The sequence below is a fragment of the Lemur catta genome, chromosome 10 (genome assembly GCF_020740605.2).
Source record: "Lemur catta isolate mLemCat1 chromosome 10, mLemCat1.pri, whole genome shotgun sequence".
Taxonomy (NCBI): Eukaryota; Metazoa; Chordata; class Mammalia; order Primates; family Lemuridae; genus Lemur; species Lemur catta.
Genome location: NC_059137.1, coordinates 26,925,363 through 26,945,349, shown reverse-complemented (window position 1 = coordinate 26,945,349; position 19,987 = coordinate 26,925,363). Strand labels below are relative to the sequence as shown.

General features: G+C 33.6%; 1 protein-coding gene across 1 annotated transcript in view; it reads left to right on the top strand.

The window, feature by feature from the left end:
- Positions 1-19,987, top strand: part of TMEM38B (transmembrane protein 38B) — a 43,151-nt gene that overhangs the window by 12,934 nt on the left and 10,230 nt on the right. Inside the window, exons 3-5 of the mRNA XM_045563101.1 lie at positions 8,938-9,122; positions 9,945-10,032; positions 19,385-19,502. Of these exons, the coding sequence (XP_045419057.1) occupies positions 8,938-9,122; positions 9,945-10,032; positions 19,385-19,502 (391 nt within the window). The remainder of the gene's footprint in view (positions 1-8,937; positions 9,123-9,944; positions 10,033-19,384; positions 19,503-19,987) is intronic.

Here is a 19,987-nt window from a genome sequence, read left to right as displayed (position 1 = left end):
CGATATAAAAAGTAGAATATACAGAATCTGGCACTTTCCATCATTTCCACTTGTATTCCTATAGTATTAACCTCCACCATTTCTTGCCTGGACAATTGCAGGAGTTTCCTAAGTGGTCTAGCTGCTCCTTTGATTATCCCCATGAATTTATTCTTTATGCAGCAAAGTGATTGCAGTTGGCCCTCTGTATTTGTGGGTTCCACTTCTTCAGATTCAAGCAACCACAGATCAAAAATATTTGGGGAAACAAAACAATAAAAAATAATAATACAACAATAAAAATAATATAAATAAAAACAAGATAGTATAACAAGTATTAACATAGCATGTACATGTATTAGGTATTATAAGTAATATGGAGATGATTTAAAGTATAGAGGAGGATGTGTGTAGCTTATCTGCAAATACCATGCCACTTTATATAGGGACTTGGGCATTCAAAGATTTTGAGGGGATTCCTGGAACCAATCCCCCATGAAAGGACAACTGTATTTTAAAATAAGCTAGAACATGTCAATCATGTGCTCAATAGTTTCTTATTAAGAACAAAATCCTCAGCTCTGAGTATGGCCTGTAAAACTCTGAGAAATCTTGCCTTCCACTCCCTTTGATGTCCTGTCTTGCCACTGTTCTCCTGCTTACTCTGCTCTAGCCACATGAGCGCTGTTTCTTGAACACGTTAAGGTATTCTTCCACCTTAGTGAGTTTGTACTTAACTTTCTTCTCTCTGTAATATTTTTTCCCCAAAAGGCTTATATTTTCTTTTATCAGAAAGGCTTTCCCTGACTGAAATAGCACCTATTCTCCCATGACTATCACATCATCCTTCTTTATTTTTCTTCTTAGACTTGTTATTACCTGACATGTTACCTGTTGGTTTTTTTATGTTGAGCTGTCTCACTCCACTAGAAAAACAGCCTATCAGAGCAGGGACTTTGTTTTGTTAACTGTGTGCCAAGTACTGTTCTAGAATCAGTAAATACATTGCTAAAGGAATGGATTATTATCTGCTGTTACATTATAAAGGAATTCTGTATTTGAGTAGTAAGGAATGATAGAATTCAATTAGTGGATCCCTTAAATGAAATAAAATTTCTTGTCTGTAAACATGCTTTCTTGGTTTAAACTGAAAGGTATGTTAGAAATGGAAAAAAAATGCATTTTTTAATATAATGAATTCATATAGTATTAATTAACCTCAGATGTTTTATTATCTCCATTTTACATAAAAGGTAATTGAGGCTTAGAGAGTTGGTTAATGGTAGCATCTGGATTTCATCTCAGGCATTTAGACTATTATCTTAATCATGAGGAATTTTCACTGTGAACAATTTGATTTTTTAACTTAAAATTTCAGGTAATACTGAACAGGTACGAAAATATTTATAAAATATATGCAAAGTATAAAGAATTGTGATATAATAAAAACTTATATATCCATCCTGTGGACTAAGAAAAAAATTGTCACTTAAAATAATCTTTTTATTATAAAGTGAAAAAATTCAGAAAACCACAAAAACCAAACATGTGACCTAATGAGTTATCATAGGGAACATCTTTGTAACCACTACCCAAGTCAAGAAATATAAATTTATCGCCTATCCCAGAAATCCTTTCTGTGTGTCCAGTTCCAGTCATAACCCACTTCCCGCCGTTAAGTAACCATTGTAGTAACATATATTCTAACTTTTATGGTAATCACTTCTTTGCATATTTTTATAATTTTATCACCCAGTGTTCATCGCTAGACACTATAGTTTAGGCATGCCCATTAAAAATTTTGATATGTTTCTTAAGGTTTTTTTTTAATTACCACTTTGTTCCTTTGTTTTCCAAAATTATCTGTTGAAGAACCAGAGCCATTTGACCTGTAAAGTCTTCCATAGTCTAGAGTTTGATGATTGCGTATTTATGGTACAGATCATTATATCCCTCTGTTCTCTGTGTTTCCTTAAAATTGGCAGATTGATCCAGAATCCAAATCATATTCAAGTTAGATCCTTTTAGCGACTTTAAAAAGGTGCACATTTTCTGATTGGCTCTCTTTTGTAATGTTAGCACCCTCTTACACTTTAATGCTTATATCTGTTAGTTAAATGGGAATTATAAAATGGTGATAGTCTAGTTCTGTCTTTTCTCTTTATTTATTGTTGGAATATTATTATAAATAGATACTTCTCACTTATTATTTGATAAAGCAGTTTTATAGTTCATATAGATAGGAAAGGTGGGATAAATACTTGATTCTTTCCCTTTATTAACCAGTTTTCAAGATAATGAATTGGTCCTCTGTCATCCTCCAAAGATGAGCAATTAAAAAAAATAATATGAGCTTATGCATTTAAGCATATTTCATTGGTTTCAATAAATTTCAGTTATTTTCATTGTTGAAGCTCAAATTGTCCCATCTTTGGCCAGTGGGAACCTCTTCAAATTGACTCCTGAGACTTTGGATTAGCTTCCTTGTTACTTAGCGTTGTAAGATTCATCTTGTACCTTTCTTCTGGAATCACTTGTTTCTCTGAGAAGCTCTGGTTTCTTTTTAGTGAGAAATGGCATTTCGTGACCATAATATGAGTGCTGGAGATGCTCGTTGTTACTGGGTTGATCATTGATTGTTTCTAGAGCTTTTCAGAGAACAGAGCTCGGGAGAATAAAGATAATATAACTCATGAATTCACATTGATATTTCTAGTTCACATTCAGTACTATAGAGCTTTTATTTAACTTCTCTGTATTTTACATATGTATCCTTTCTGAAGAATTTTGGTCCTTAAGGGCATAAGATATGATAGAATTAAAATATTCTAACATTACTAATTAATTTTATTCTGTATTATGCACACAGTAGTCTTAGAGTAACAATACTAAGACTTCTACTGGAATGGTTACTAAAAATATTTTTTGTATATACATTTTTCATTTTCTCATTTTAAAAATAGATGTTACTGTTTTACACTGTCCTAGTTTTATAGCTGTTACATACTATACTCTTCCCTTCTTAGTCCTCATTCATTCTTAGTTTTTTAGCTAACTTTATTTTTAGTGCTTATCACCAGTCCTCATGTGTATCTCTCGCTAGTAATCTTGGTTGTCTGAAGCTTATTTTCTAGTTTTGAAATAGTAGGTTACAGTTTTGATCTGTTTTGTGGGCACATTTTCTTGAGTGCTTTCATTGTCTGTAGGGATTTACTCTACTTTTTTTTTCTTTTTGTTTTTTACCCAACAGCATGGAATGTCAACTGCTTCCTTTTTTTTTTTCTTGTAATAAGTTTGTATGGTATTTGACCTTGATGATTTTTGTTGGTCATTTTTATATGAAATTGGTTTTCTTGAGTTTTCAGAATGAGGTAAAATTCAGGAAAGATTTTTCGACTTCACAAAGCTTCTGCTTCTGTTGTTTTTTATGTAGTGTTCAAAAGAGGATGACGTGCTTTCTGAGATTTCTTGGGTCTCTTCCTCTTCCTCAGTTTGGTTTGGACCTTGCTGTCTTCTATTGTTCTATCATGCTCAGTTTTGATTCTACTGAAACACTTTCTTCTCAGTGTGGGACTTGTTTTAGAAGAGAGCCCTGGTGGATCAATTTTGAAAGGTCATAGGGAGTAAATTGCTCTAACCCTTTCAGAACTTCTTATCAGGGACCCTTTGTCTTATCTGGTGTTAGAGATGCCAGACCCTCTCTCTGTTGTAGGGATTTTTTTTCTTTTCTGTTTTGTTTTTTTCCAAATTGGCCTGCTGTGCTTTCCAATGAATACTCATCAACTATTTTGGTATTACTTTGGTCTTAAGTCCATCAGCTCCCACCTTATTGCTTTCTTCATCCTACTAAGTAGTGCAGGTCTCGTGGGTGTTAGTGATTTGTCTCTACCCACTTAATTTTGGGGTTTGAAGGGATACCTTGTTATATAGTTTTGTTGTAAGTACAGTTGACCCTTGAACAACATGGGTTTGGACTGAATGGGTTCACTTATGTGCAAATTTTCTTCCACTTCTGCCACCCCTGAGAAAGCAAGACCAACCCCTCCTCTTCCTTCTCCTCCTCAGCATATTCAACGTGATGGCGAAGAGGATGAAGACCTCTATGATGATCCCCTTCCACTTAATGAATAGTAAATATATTTTCTTTCCTTAAGATTTCTAAATAACATTTTCTTTTCTCTAGATTACTTTATTGTAAGAATACAATGTATAATACATACAACAATCAAAATATGTGTTAATCAACTGTTCATGTTATTGGTAAGACTTGTGGTCTACAGTAGGATATCAATAATTAAAATTTTGGGGAGTCAAAAGTTATATGTGGATTTTCTTTTTTTTTAATTTCAGCATATTATGGGGGTACAAATGTTTAGGTTACATATATTGCCTTTGCCCCACCCAAGTCAGAGCTTCAAACATGTCCATCCCCCAGATGGTGCAAACCACACCCATTAAGTGTGAATATACCCATCCCCTTCTCCCCGCTCCCACCTGCCCAACACCTGATGAATGGATTTTCAAGTTCATTGGGGTTGGCTTCTCAACCCCTGTGTTGTTTGAGGGTAAACTGTATTGTGCATGGGATTTTGGTCTTGCTATCTAGTTGCTCTGTGTGTTTTTATGGGGATTTGAAGAGATCAAAGTGTTATACAGCCACTACCATCTTCCAAGAACACTTGCCATTAGTTTTGAAGTCCCCTATGTGCTCCTCTCCCATTCTATCTCTTCCCTCCTTTCTCAGGGGCAATCATTACCTTTAACTTTGTGATGCCCAACAAACCAATTAGAACCAATAAAAATGCATATCAACAGAAGAATAAATGAAATACAGATATTAATATAATGGCATTATCTAATAGAGTTTAAGATTAACTTTCCCTGTAACTCAGTAAATCTACAGTTAAGCGTATACCAAAAGAAAATCTTGCTGATGTACATTAGTAAATATGTATAAGAATCTTCTTAGAAATGCTATTTATAATAGGAAAAACCAGAAACGACTGTGTCAACAGAGGAATGGATGAATAAATTGACATACTAATTCTGTTGTGCTATACACTGGTGAAAATTAATAAATTATAACTATACACAGTAACAATGAATCTCAGGAATATACATTGAACGAAAAAGAAAACTTTAAGTCACAGAAAATACATAGGATTTCATTTATAAAACTTTGAAAAACTATATTAAGGATATAAATATATGCTAAAACTGTAAGAAAAGCAAAGATTTGTGTTTATTTTAAAATGGGATATTATATTTTTTATAGTTTTCTGGGATTTGTTTTTTTCACTCAACATTATGTTACTAAGATTCATCTGTGTATTTGTATGTGTCTGTAGTACATTCCTTCCCACTGTTATACAATCTATCATATTAATATCTATATTTTATTCTTTTATTGATGAGCATTTTTGATGGCTGTAGGTATTTTCTTGGGCATTACAAAAGGACAACAATAATAGCAACCACTTATGTAGCATTTACTATGTTCCAGGCAGTCTAAGTGCTTTACGTGTATTACCTCACTTAAACTTCACAAGAATCCTGTGAGGTGGGTATATTTTATTCTTATTTAACAGATAATGCAACTGAAAGGTGGAGTGGTTAATAACTTGCCCAAGATATCACAGATATGGGGTAGTTGGAGCTGGGATTAAAACATAGAGTATCTAGTCCTTTGCTCTGTGCTTATGCAGTATATCGTTTTGTACTCTGGAAAGAGGATCTTTTTCTCTGTCTTCACAGACCCTTAAATATAAAAAATGATGCTGGCTTCAAGGGGTAGTATATTTTATTCTTTTCTTTGTTAAAGTTTTAATATTTAGAACACATTTGTAATCTTTGCTTCATTTGATTTTAAGTTGAGAAATAAAATGGTGTTTGGAATGTACTTTAAGTTGAGAAATAAAATGGTGTTTGGAATGTACTTTAAATCTAGCAAGGTGATCTTTAGTGCAGCAGCTCATAGTGCATACATCTGGAGATTAGCGCCATCTACTGGCAAAGAAACAACAACTTGATATGTTATGGTATAGTTTTATTGCTTGTAAGACAGTGTACACTTCCATAGGCTTTTTTGGTTTGAAACGCTATTTCTCGGGGAGATATCTTATGATTTTTCTATGTATTGATTTTTGTGCCCTGGTATTTTCCTTAAGCTTCCAAGTATCAATTATTATATATTCCACATTTGCATAACTGAGATTACATTTAGATGAGAAAAAATACAAGAAAAGGTATAGTTTTATAGGTGTCGTTCTGTCTTTTTCAAAGCATATACATAAAATTAATAACTTTTTAGAGTAATAAGAGTAAGACAAAGCTAGCATATTGAACTAACATGAACTGTATATAGTTTATCATTGTGTTTTGACTTAGTTAAGTGATACTGTCTCTGTTAGAGGGGTGGAATTGATGGTTGAGTGAAAACAGTTCTTAGCACTAATCCTGGAAAGCTTCTCTCTGCTCAAATTTTGGTATTAATCTAAATTCTGCTGTCATTTTTTCTTAAACTGGTTTAGGTTTCATTTGTTAGTGGCTTAGGATCTTGTTGTATCCTGTTTTAGGCCAACTTTTATTCTTTTGTCATTTTTTTCTCTTCATTAACTTAACCTATGTGAGTTAAAAATGTATGAGAAATCAATTGTCTTCTGATTCCATTTCTTCTCTTTTTCTGATATGTATTCGTTAGGCACTTTACAAGTTAAAGTTACCTTAGATTTGACAATTTTAGTTAAATGTGAAATTATAATCTTTACAGAAGGAGGGACATGGTGATTACTTAATAAGCATTGGTTGAGTGGTTTATTAAAGGAATTTTAAAAAACTAATTTGTGTTACAGAGCAGGAATTGTTCAGGGAGCCATTGGTCTGATATGTTTCCTTGTAAGTCTACTGAGCACAATAAACAATTGTCGTTTTATCCTGTGGCTGTCTAACACTCAGATGAGAACGATTTTTTTATGAAAATGTTAGCTTATTGTAGATATACTTTACAAATATCTGATTAAATACAATAGTTATTTATAAAGAAATAGCAAGCAGTAATTACAAATTTTATATCATATGCCATAATGTCACATAATTGAATATAAAAAGTCCAAGACTGCTGTTGTAATAGTTTAAGTTTTTAACTCATGTTAAAGGTAGGCTCAGTGTAGGGAATGAAAATGGGGTCATTTGTAATATTATTATTTTTATTGTTTCTTTTTTGAATATTTTACTTGTGAGCATCAGTTACTGCTAAAACAAAAACAAATCCCTGCTTCTTAATCTATAATAGATACCAAAATATTTTTATTTTATTAAAAGTACATTTAAAATTGATTATTTACATATATATACTCTTTTTTCCCCCATTACCTAAACAATGTCCTGGAAATTTGTTGTGTATTTAAAGAGAGTAGTATACAGAGACTTTCAAATATTATATGGACATGTAAAAATTTTAAATCATACCATTTTCAAAAATCTTATAAGAACATGTAAAATTTTAAATTAAACCATTTTCACAAATCTTTTTACTACTCTCAAATAATTTATTTCTCTTTTTAAGCTCTTTAATTATCAACTAATTCTTTGATTTGATATATTTTGTATTTTGCCTCCAGATTGACTGCTAATAAATGATTTAATTCAGGGCTACTTTTCTTCATGCTGAGTTTTAGGTTAGAGGGTAACAAGATGAACAATTCCTGTCATCTAAGGACTACTATAATTTATTATGAGCATTACAGTCTTTCTTATATTATAAAGAAAAATGTATAAAGAGCTATTTTGAGGCATAGGAACCAATTGGTTTAGTTGTACAGAGCTATCAGAATGTAGTCTGAGGTGAGAAGATTAAATAAAACAAAACCCCCAAAGTCTATGGATATGGTAATATTTGAGTGGGACCTTGAAGAATAGGAAGGAATTGGTAAGTGGAGACAAGAAACGAATGCTTTAGGTTAAACAAACCATTGTATCTTGTGTTCAGTCTCTGAAGCAGTATTTTGTCAAATATTTCATATTCCATGAACTTTCAAGAATTCTGACTTTACGAATCATGAATTGCAGTAAGATTAATAGCTTCTTTTAAAAGAAATATGGTACTTCTTTCATGCCATGTATTTCATATCACCCCGTTAGAAAGAAGAAATGTTCTGCTATAAGCACAAAATTGTCTACCAGGGTATTTTAGGAATGGAGAGGGAAAAAAAGCAGTGTGTTTTCCAATAGATACTACTGCTAGTGTTTGAACAGATGCTTAGAACAAATGAAGTTTAAAAAAATAGTTTACAAGAGAAGGGGTGAATTATTCTTTAATCACAATTTAATTTTGTTAAAACTTAAGCTTAGTCAACTAAATTAAAAAATAAGCTTCATATTTTTTCAACTGTATGAAAATATGTTTTTCCTTAACATAAATCTGGCTTCTTATGGACTGTCTACCCACCTTTGTATAGATTACAGTTTATGTCCTACACAAAGGGGCACAGGTGGAGAAGTTAGTGGAGGTTGAAATGTAACCCTTGCTCAGTTACCAAAGGTCCTTTGCTCTAATTCATTTTCCCAGAAGACAAAAACACTGTGTAGCTAGAGGAGTCCCTACCCCTGGAAGTGATTATACATTTGCTTTATTTTGTTAGTGGATTTAGCACTTAGATTCTAGAACAGTATAGGCACAAATGAGGAACTCAGTAACTATTTCATACATCTATAGAGTATTCAGAAATCTAAAATTTACATTCTCCTCTGATCATGACTTTTTGGCAGATTACATGTTTTGTGCGATTTAAAAAATTGACTCCCTACCCAAACTGTGTTTTTATTGAATTCAAGTTCAATGTTTACGTGAATAATTCCATTTGTTGTGTTTTGCCAAATTGTTATTGCTGATAGGTAAGACTTTTATTTCTGTTCTTCTGATTCCATTCATATATTAAAATATTACAATTTCAATTTCAGGTATATTATATTTTTTTGCCCGTGCGACCTAGTTTCCCAGGGCTATTCATTTTTACCTGTTCAACTCCTGGCTGCAGGAATGAAGGAAGTGACCAGAACTTGGAAAATAGTAGGTGGAGTCACACATGCTAATAGCTATTACAAAAATGGCTGGCTAGTCATGATAGCTATTGGATGGGCCCGAGGTAATATTAACGATATGTGTTCATAAATATTCTGTCACTGGTATACCACAACAACTCAACAATTCTCTTGTTACTTTAATGGGGATCACTGTACTTTAATAACAGTCTTTTTGGAAGGTGAAAACCTGTTTCTTTTTAGTTAATTTAAAACTAGTACTTTTTACTAGTACTGGTCATCAACCATTAGTTTGTGCCTGGCTATTTATTACGTAAAGTTTTTATGATTAGTTTGATTAGTAGCCCAGAATCAGAGGGATTCATAGTTAATTAAGGTGTATAATGCCATCATAAATACAAGTTTACGTAAGAAAGTGTGTGATACGTGTAAAGAAAAAACATTGCTCTGTCATTTCTGTGTTTTTTTTTTTCTATTCTGAATTACTGGAAATAACATGATTGGTTATGGGTTCATGTTCAGTTTGCATAACTTACCTTTATTGTTATTTTGTATGTAGAATTGAACAAATTTCTCTAACCTCTTGTTATAGTGTACTTCACCTAAAATCAATATCAGGAAAGGAAATAATAAAACAGAGAATTTTATTTTTCAGTTGTGAAACAAACCTCTAGCCATATCTTTGTGTCTGAGGCCCCAGTTTAACCTTAATTATGGTAGAACAGACAGTTCCATGCTGGTGAAAAGGAAGAATTATAATTGTTTCAGTACCTTAAATAGACAAGGCAACTTTTTTCTTTCTCCCAAGAATTATATTTTGGGAATCCTCATGGAATTTTAAATCAGGTGATAGAATTACAGCTCCCCTCAAATAATTTTTCAAGAAAATTTGGCTAAATATTCTTGTTTTGTTTTCTTATTTTTAGGTGCAGGTGGTACCATTATCACAAATTTTGAGAGGTTGGTAAAAGGAGATTGGAAACCAGAAGATCATGAATGGCTGAAAATGTCCTAGTAAGTTGGTATAAATTATACTGAGACCTGGATTTTTATCCTCAGATACTACCAAATTTCTTTTTAAGAACATTTTGGGGTCCTAAATATAGAGGAAATGTAGCTGAAAAAATAAATAGTAATGATAATGGGAAGAGAGCTAGCAAATTTTATTCTTTCATTAAGTTTGCTCTCTCAAATATAGTTTAAAATAGTAATAAATATTGATTCCCTTCTTTGTGGGTTCTTCCCCTTAGAAAACAAAACCAAATAAAAATCTCTGGATTGCTGGAGAATTGTGGGAAGAGTATGTATTTATGAAAAGAGAACTACATATAAACAGACTTATGGGTGGGAATGACTCAATTACAGACTTATGGCATTTTTATTAATGACTACAACATCACCCAGATTTCAGATTATACATAGTTCTGATAGTAAAATGTCACGTTTATGGGAACAAATCGATACATATCATGAAGCACTGTGAGTTTCATTAAAAAATGACAGTTGAGCTTAATTACATATAAAAGTAGGAAAAGATTAGAAGAAATAACCCATTCTATACTTGTAAGATGCACACTGCCTTTTGCGTCTATTTAAGAGAATCTAATCATTACCTTTTCTCTAAAGACACTGACTCAGTCTTAAAAGGGTTGCAGATACATTTCTGATACACCTAAAAATGAAGTAGAGAAATGACTGTCCCACAATTCAAGAAGGAAAAGTCTTATAGTGGCCATAACAAGCAAGGTGAGGAAAGACTTCATGTAAAAATAAGCTCATTTTCTAATTAAAAATGGATTAAAAGATTATAAATGGATTAAAAATGAAGGTCAAAAAGCAGTATGATGAATTACATTTAAGTGAACTAACAAATTCCAGTATATTTAACTTGGAAAGTATCCCTTAAAGTTTGAATGAGGTAGTTTAGAAATAGAACCAAAGGAGGCTTTGATGGATGATAAGTTATAAATATTAGTGATATTCAGCAGAAAATTTCCTCATTTTAAGTATATGCCTTGAAGCATCTTCCATGAAGCATTTTTTTGGGCTTTTATAACCAAAAACAAATTGTGTTTCTCCTCTGTTCAAAACCTGGCAGTGACTCCCCCAAATGGCCTATAAGGCCCTCCAGGATCTGCCTCTCCCCCATACCCATTTTGCCTTGATTTCATCTGTTACTGTCTCCCTTGCTCACTCCACTCTATATCCTTGAGCAAGCCAAGTACAGTCTGGTTTAACTCTAGATTTTCTCTCTGCCTAGAGTCTTTTTCCTCAAATGGCTAACTCTCTTATCTCCTTTTCTCAAAGCTTATCTTCTTAGTGAGGGCTCCTTTCTTTAAAATTGCAACACTTCCCTTTATTTTTCTTTTTACACAACATTTATCACTTTCTAACTTATTCTGTAATTTACTTATTCATTATGTTTATTGTCCTCTCTCCTTGGCTCCTATCCCCAGTCTTCAAAGAATACAAAGTGCCAAGGACAGGGATTTCTGTCTCTTTTGATTGCTCTTGTGTTCCAAGAACCTAGCACATAGACACTCAATACATATTAGATGAATGTATGAATTATCAACAAATGGGTCAGGTGAGATAGATCATTGGTCTATTACGATCTGTTCTGTGTATGTATATAGTCATGTGTCGCTTAATAATGGGGATACATTCTCAGAAAAGTGTCATTAGATGATTTTTGTCATCATGCAAACATTGCAGAACATACTTATGTAAACCTAGATGGTATAAGCCATTACACATCTAGGATATATGTATAGCTTATTGCTCCTAGGCTACAAATCTGTATAGCATGTTACTACACTGTATACTGTAGGCAATTTTAGCACAATGGTAAGTTTTTGTATATTTAAACATAGGAAAGGTATAGTAAAAATATGGTATGAAAGTTAAAAAATGGTGTACCTGTATAGGGCACTTAGCCATGAACAGAGCTTGCAGGACTGGAAGTTGCTCAGAGTGAGTCAGTGAGTGAGCAGTGGGTGAATGTGAAGACCTAGGCTAGAATGTTACTGTATACTACGGTAGACTTTATAAACACTACACTTAGGCCACACTGAATTTATAAAAAAAGTTTTCTTTCTTCAACAACAACCTTATCTTACTGTAACTTTTTTACTTAATAAACTTTAAAATTTTTTTTAACTTTCTCTTTTGTAATAACACTTAGCTTAAAACACAAACACATTGTACAGTTGTACAAAAATATTTTCTTTATATCCTTATTCTATAAGCTTTTTTCTAGTTTTAAAATTTCTTATTTGTTTTTCACTTTTTAAACTTTTGCTAAAAACTAAGACACAAACACGTACATTATCTTAGGCCCTACACAGGGGTCAGGATTATCAACATCACTGTCTCCCACCTCCACATTTTGTCTTTAGGGGCAATAGCATGTGTGGAGCTGTCGTCCCCTGTGATAACAGTGCCTTCTGGCATACCTCCCGAAGGACCTGCCTGAGACTGTTTTACAGTTAACTTTTTTTTTTAAAATAAGTAGGATTATGCTCTAAAATAATGATAAAAAGTATAGTATAGTAAATACATAAACTGATAACATAGTTGTTTATTATTATTATCAAGTATTATGTGCTGTACATAATTGTAAGTGCTAGACTTTTATACAGCTGGCAGTGCAGTAGATTTGTTTATACCAGTATAATCACAGATATATGAGTCATGCATTTTCCTGTGATGTTATGACAACTGCATCGCTAGGTGATAGGAATTTTTCAGCTCCATTAAAATCTTTCTGCTCTAGCTTTGTATGTGTGATCCATCGTTGACCTAAACATTATTATGTAGCGCATGACTGTATGTGTATATATGTTTGTGTATGTATTTATATATATAGTTTGCACATATCTATCACCAAATACTTTTGTATATCTATGACGTCTTTCAATTTATCCATGCAGTGCATATTTGTTAACTGCTTACTGTATGCAAGAGACTTGGTAGAACACAATATATTCCAAATTAAAGTCTTAGGCAGTAGTATATGAATCAGTATTCTAGGAGTGAGTGCAATTGAAATCAGAATCCTAAGTTATTTTTTGAGCCAAGGGTTATATGCCAGGTGCCATGTAGGCACTTTTAAAAATATGTGTTATCACTAATCCTCACAACAAACTTGAGAAGTAGATATTATTTCTGGTTTGTGAGTTAAAAAACTAAGGCTCAGAGAATTTAAAAGGTTAATGCTACACAGGTAGTTAGAATGTTTCTTTTATCTTAATGGTACTTTTTTTTTTGAAACAAGAGTCTTGCTCTGTTGCCTGGGCAACAGTGGTGTCATCATAGCTCACTGCAACCTTGAACTGGGCTCAAGCAATCCTCCTGCCTCAGTCTCCCGAGTAGCTGAGACTACAGGTGCCTGGCACTGTGCCCTGCTAATTTTTTAAATATTTTGTAGAGACAGGGTCTTGCTATATTGCTCAGGCTGGTCTTGAACGCCTGGACTCAAGCATTCCTCCTGCCTTGGCCTCCCAAAATGCTAGGATTACAGGCATAAGCCACCATCCGGCCTATGGTGCATTTTTAAATTTTTTAATTAAGGTATACTTTGTATTTAAAAAACTACATCTATTTAACGAATATCATTTGATGAGTTTAGACAGATGTATTAATATATAACAAAGGAACTACGACCACTATCAAGAATATTTCTGTTAGCCCAAAACTTTCCTGTCTCTTGCAGTCCATTCTCTTCCTCTGTCCCTGGCTCCAGGCACACATACAGAATCAGTTTGTTTTCTCTATAATTTTATATAAATGAAATTTTATAATATGTACTCTTTTGTGCCTAGCATCTTTCACTTAACAAAATGATTTTGAGATTCATCTACACAGGATGAACTAGTTTTTTTCTTTTTGTTGCTGTATTTCATTGTATGGACAGATCACATGTTATTTATCCATTTTATCTGTTGGAGGACATTTGAGTTGATTCCAGTTTCTAGCTGTTGTAAATAAAGTTGCTATGAACAATTTATATACCAGTCTTTGTGTATACATGTTTTGATTTCATTTGGGTAAATATCTGGGTGTGGAATGGGAATGTTTGAGTTGAATATTAAGTGTATGTTTAACTTTTTAAAAGTTCTCCAAAGTGTCTTAAGAGTTCCAGTTTCTCTACACTATCTCCAAGACTTAGAATTGTCAATCTTTTTAATTTTAGGAATTCCAGTGGATGTATTTCTCATTGTGGGTTTAATTCGCATTTCCCTGCAAACTAAGGACGTTGAGGGTCTTTTGAATGCTTATCGGCTATTTCTGTCCATGTGCCTTTGTATATATCTTTGACCACTATTTTGGGGGGTTATTTGTCTTATTATTGAGTTATGAGAGTTTTTTGTTTTTATTTTTAGAGACAGGGTCTCCCTCTGTCATCCAGGCTGGAGTGCAATGGTGCGATCATAGCTCACTGTAGCCTGGAACTCCTGGGCACAAGCAATCCTCCCACCTCAGCCTCCTAAGTAGCTAGGATTACAGGTGCACGCAACCATACCCAGCTTGTTTTTTTTAGAGATGGGGTCTAGCTATGTTTCCTAGGCTAGGCATGAACTTCTGGCCTCAAGCAATCTTCCTGCCTTGGCCTCTGAAAGTGCTGGGATTATAGGCATGAGCCTTCAGAGTTCTTTATATATTCTGGATACTGTTTTTTTGTTGTGTGTGTGTACTTTTGGTAAAGTGTAATTAACAATTTTTTATTGTTTTTGTGTTCTAACTAAGAAGTCTTTGCTTATTCCAAAGTTGTAAAGCTATTCCTTTTAGTTGTTTTTTTTTAAAATAGATTTAGGGGGTACATGTGTTTTTTTGTTACATGAATTTTATAAAGTCAGGGCTTTTAGTGTACCCGTCACCGGAATAGTGTACAATTATACCTGATAGGTAAATTTTTATTCCTCACTCCCCACCACCCTCCCTCTTTCTTAGTTTTCAATGTCCATTATACCACTTTATGACTATTTGTAGCTGTTGTTTAGCTACCACTTATAAGTGAGAACATGTATTTGTTTTTCCATTCCTGAGATACTTCACTTAGGAGAATGTTCTCCAGTTCCATCCAAGTTGCTGCAAAAGACATTATTTCATGCCTTTTTATGGCTGAATAGTACTCCATGGTGTGTGTGTGCATGTGTGTGTGTGTATGTATATATATATCCATACATACATATGTATGTTACTGTATACCCATACACACCACATTTTCCTTATCCACTGATCAGATCATGGGCACTTAGATTGATTTAATATCCTTGCAGTTGTGAATTGAGCTGCACTTAAACATTCAGGTGCAGGTGTCATTCTTATAAAATGACTTCTTTTCCTTTGGGTAGATAACCAGTAGTGGGATTGCTGGATCAAATGATAGGGTTACTTTTAGTTCTTTGAGGAATCTCCATGATGTTTTCCATAGAGGTTGTACTAGTTTACATTACCACCAACAGTGTATAAGTATTACCTTTTCACTGCATCCATGCCAACATCTGTTGTTTTTGTCTTTTTAATAATGGCCATTCTGATAGGGGTAAGGTGGTATTTCATTGTGGTTTTAATTTGCATTTCCCTGATGATTAGTGATGTTGAGCATATTTTCATATGTTAGTTGGCCATTTGTCTATCTTCTTTGAAAAAAGTCTTTTCATGTCTTTTGCCCACTTTTTGATGGGGTTATTTGCTTTTTTCTTATCTTGCTGATTTGAATTCTTTGTAAATTCTGGATATTATAGTCCTTTGTTGGATGTATAGTTTGTGAATATTTTCTCCCATTCTGTAGGTTGTCTGTTTACTATTGATTATTTCTTTTGCTTCGCAAAAACTTTTTCGTTTAATTAAGTCCCACTTATTTTTGTTATGGGTGTATTTGCTTTTGTGGTCTTAGTCATAAATTCTTTGCCTAGGCCAATGTCCAGAAGAATTTTTCCTCCATTGTATTCTAGAATTTTTATGGTTTCAGGTCTTACATTTAACTCTTTAATCCATCTTGAATTAATTTTGTATATGGTGAGAGATATGGATCAAGTTTTACTCTTCTTCATGTGGCTAGCCAATTTTCCCAGCACCATTTATTGAACAGGGCGTCCTTTCTCCAGTTTATGTTTTTGTCTGCTTTATCCAAAATTAGTTGGTTATAGCGATATGGCTTTATTTCCAGGTTTTCTATTCTGTTCCATTTGTCTGTGTGTCTACCTTTATGCCAATATCATGCTGTTTTGGTTACTATAGTCTTGTAGTATACTTTTAAGTCAGGTATAGTTATGCTTCTAGATTTGTTCTTTTTGCTTAGGATTGTTTTGGCTATTCAGGTTCTTTTTTGCTTCCATCTGAAATTTAGGATTTATTTTCTAGATCTGTGAAAAATGTGTTGGTATTTTGATGGGAATTGCATTGAATCTGTAAATCACTTTGGGCAGTATGAACATTTTAGCAATGTTGATTCTTGCAGTCCATGAGCATGGGATGTTTTTCCATTTGTTTGTATCATCTGTGATTTCATCAGTATTTTGTAGCTCTCCTTGTAGAAATCTTTCACCTCCTTGGTTAGTATATTCGTAGGTGTTTTATTTTCTTTGCAACTATTGTGAACGTTATTGAGTTCTTGACTTGACCCTCAGCTTGACTGTTATTAGTATATGGAAATAATACTGATTTGGGTACATTAATTTCTTAACCTGAGATTTTACTGAATTTATCAATTCTGGGAGCCTTTGGAGGAATCTTTATGGTTCTCTAGATACAATAGAATCATATTGTTGGCCAACAGGGATAGTTTAGCCTCCTCTTTTCTGATTTGGGTGGCCTTTATTTCTTTCTTTCGCCTGATTACTCTGACTAGGACTTCCAATACTATGTTGAATAGAAGTGGTGACAATGGTCGTCCTTGTCATGTTCCAGTTCTTATGGGGAATGCTTTCAATTTTTCCCCATTCAGTATGATGTTAGCTGTGGGTTTGTCATACATGGCTTTTGTTATTTTGAGGTATGTTCCTTCTATTCCTAGTTTGTTGAGGGTTTTTTATCATGAAGGGGTACTGGATTTTATCTAATGCTTTTTCTACATCTATCAAGGTGATTGTATGGTTTTTGTTTTTAATACTTTTTATGTGGTGAATCACATTTATTGATTTGTGTATGTTGAACCATGCTTATATCCCTGGGATGAAACCCACTTGATCATGGTGAATTATCTTTTCGATATGCTGTTGGATTTGGTTTGCTAGTATTTTGTTGGAGATTTTTGCATATATATTCATGAGGGATATGGGTTTGTAGTTTTCTTTTTTTGTTGTGTCCTTTCCTGGATGGTATCAGGGTGATACTGGCTTTGTAGAATGAGTTAGGGAGGATTCCCTCTTTCTCGATGTTATGGAACAGTTTCAGTAGGATAGGCGCCAGTTCTTCTTTGTAGATCTGGTAGAATTCAGCTGTGGATCCATCTTGTTTTGGGCTTTTTTGTTGTTTTGGGGATATTGTGTATTATTGTTTCAGTCTCACTACTGATTATTGGTTTGTTCAGGATTTCTGTTTCTTCTGGATTCAAGTTTGGGAGATTGTGTGTTTCCAAAAATTTATCCATTTCCTTTATATTTCCGAGTTTGTGCGTGTAGAGGTTTTCATAGTAGTCTTGGATGATATTTTGTATTTCTGTGGTATCAGTTGTAATGTCTCCTTTTTCATTTCTAATTGAGCTTATTTGAGTCCTTTCTCTTCTCTTTCTGGTTAATGTAGTCAGTGTTCTATCAATTTCGTTATCCTTTCAAAGAACCAACTTTTTATTTTGTTGATCATTTGTGTTGTTTTTTTGGTTTCCATTTTGTTTAGTTCTGCTCTGATCTTTGTTATTTCTTTTCTTTTGCTGGGTTTGGGTTTGGTTTGTTCTTCTAGTTCCTTGGCGTTGTGTGACATTAACTTATTCATTTGTGATCTTTCGGTTAATTTCTTTCTATTTTTTAGTAGACATAGGGTCTTGCTCTTGCTCAGGCTGGTCTCGAACTCATGACCTCTAGCAATCCTCCCGCCTCGGCCTCCCGGAGTGCTAGGATTACAGGTGTGAGCCACCGCGCTCTGCCTTTTCTGCCTTTTTGATGTAGGCGTTTAAGGCTATGAACTTGCCTCTCAGCACTACTTTGTTTTGCTTATACTGGAGATTTCTGGAAGCTTGTCTTGTCTTTGTTGTTCAATTCAAAAAATTTTTGATTTCCATCTTCATTTTGTCATTGACCCATGGATTGTTCCATAGCAGGTTGTTTAATTTCCATGTATTTGTGTAGTTTTGAGAGTTCCTCTTGGAATTGATTTCTAATTTTATTCCAATGTGGTTTGAGAAGATACATGGTATGATTTCGATTTTTCTAAATTGATAAACTTATATTAAAGAGTGTCTTAAAACACATTTTTTAACCAGTAGGGGTTTACAATCAAAAAAATTTAGAGATCACTGTTGTAAAACATGGATGTTATCCAATAATATTGTTAAGAGAGGCACAAGTCTCTTGCCCAAACCTAACCCTGTTTTGAACTGAGTCCTTAGCTTGTAATAATTAAATAACTTATTTTTTATTAAATGGCTTATAGGAACCTTTAAATTTGTCATATTTTGCGCTGTGACATGTTTTTCTACGTACATGCATAGAAAGCTAGACAATGATCTGTTACTGAGATATACTTTAAATATGTGGCAAATATATAACATGAAAGTAATGCTTCTTATTTGGTAGATTATCATCTTATTTTAGACTTTACAATTTCAGCATTAGTATATTAAGATATTAGCTAAAATTAATATGCTGTGCTGGGGTTAAATGATGTGCTGGAGGTGGCTATTATTATTTTATGAGAGCAGATTGTGTGCATCTCTTTTCCTTTGCATGCAGCAGCCTGAAATTGGCTGTAATGGGAGTGTTTACACAGTGGAAATGGGCAAATGCTACAAATCAGGGCTTTCTTTTCTTTCTCCATCCCACCCTGGGAGCTTGTTTAGCACTGTAAGGTTTTCAAGACGAGTTCCAAATCATGCAGTGGAACATGGGAATTCCAAATCCTTTGTAAAAAAGTGTTAATATGGGCAAATACGTTTCAGAAATATTGCATGTAGAAATCTTCTTTTTCTTTGTTAGAAAGCTGGAAATGTATGAATATTCTAAAATCTCTAGTGCTTTATACTGTGAAGAAAGGTATTTGAATTTGTATAACTCAGCATTTTCAAAACTTTTAAAATATATTCATAGATCTCATTTTTGTCTTACATCTATTAATAGCCCATTAAATTACTGTTTTGCAGAGCGCTCTTTGAGAAAGAGATAGATTATGTTATTACTTGCTGACTTAAAATGTGTTTTATTTTCAGCCCTTCCAAGGTAACCCTGCTGGGGTCAGTTATCTTCACATTCCAGCACACCAAACATCTGGCAATATCAAAGCATAATCTTATGTTCCTTTATACCATCTTTATTGTGGCCACAAAGGTAAGAGTTCAAAATATTAATACTTGTAAGTCAGTATTACAAATCCTGTATTATCATTCCCCTTTGATAGAATCCTGCATACTGGGCAAGTAACAGGAACTTTTTTTTTTATTATGATAGTCTAGAAAGATAAATTTGGGAGAGTTTATTTAGCATATCCGTGACTTTCTGAAACAGATTTTCTGTGATTCCTCATTTGCTTTATGCTGAGGCTATCGGGAAACACTCACAGGTAGCCTACTAGTATATTGTTAGTGGAAATAGCCAAGGCTTATCGAAGACTACAAAGAAAGTGTTGTCTCATTTGTAAAATAAGGTGCTTGGGGTAGATGTTCTCTGAGTTTCCTTTAAGTGCTAAAATTTCAAGATTTTATATTAGGACTTATTTGTGATCAGTCTCTTCTATTAATATTGCCCGGGTGGAAGCTTTATTCCTTCTTGAAGATAGGAGGTAGTATGGCATTAAGATGATTTTAGAGACAGGC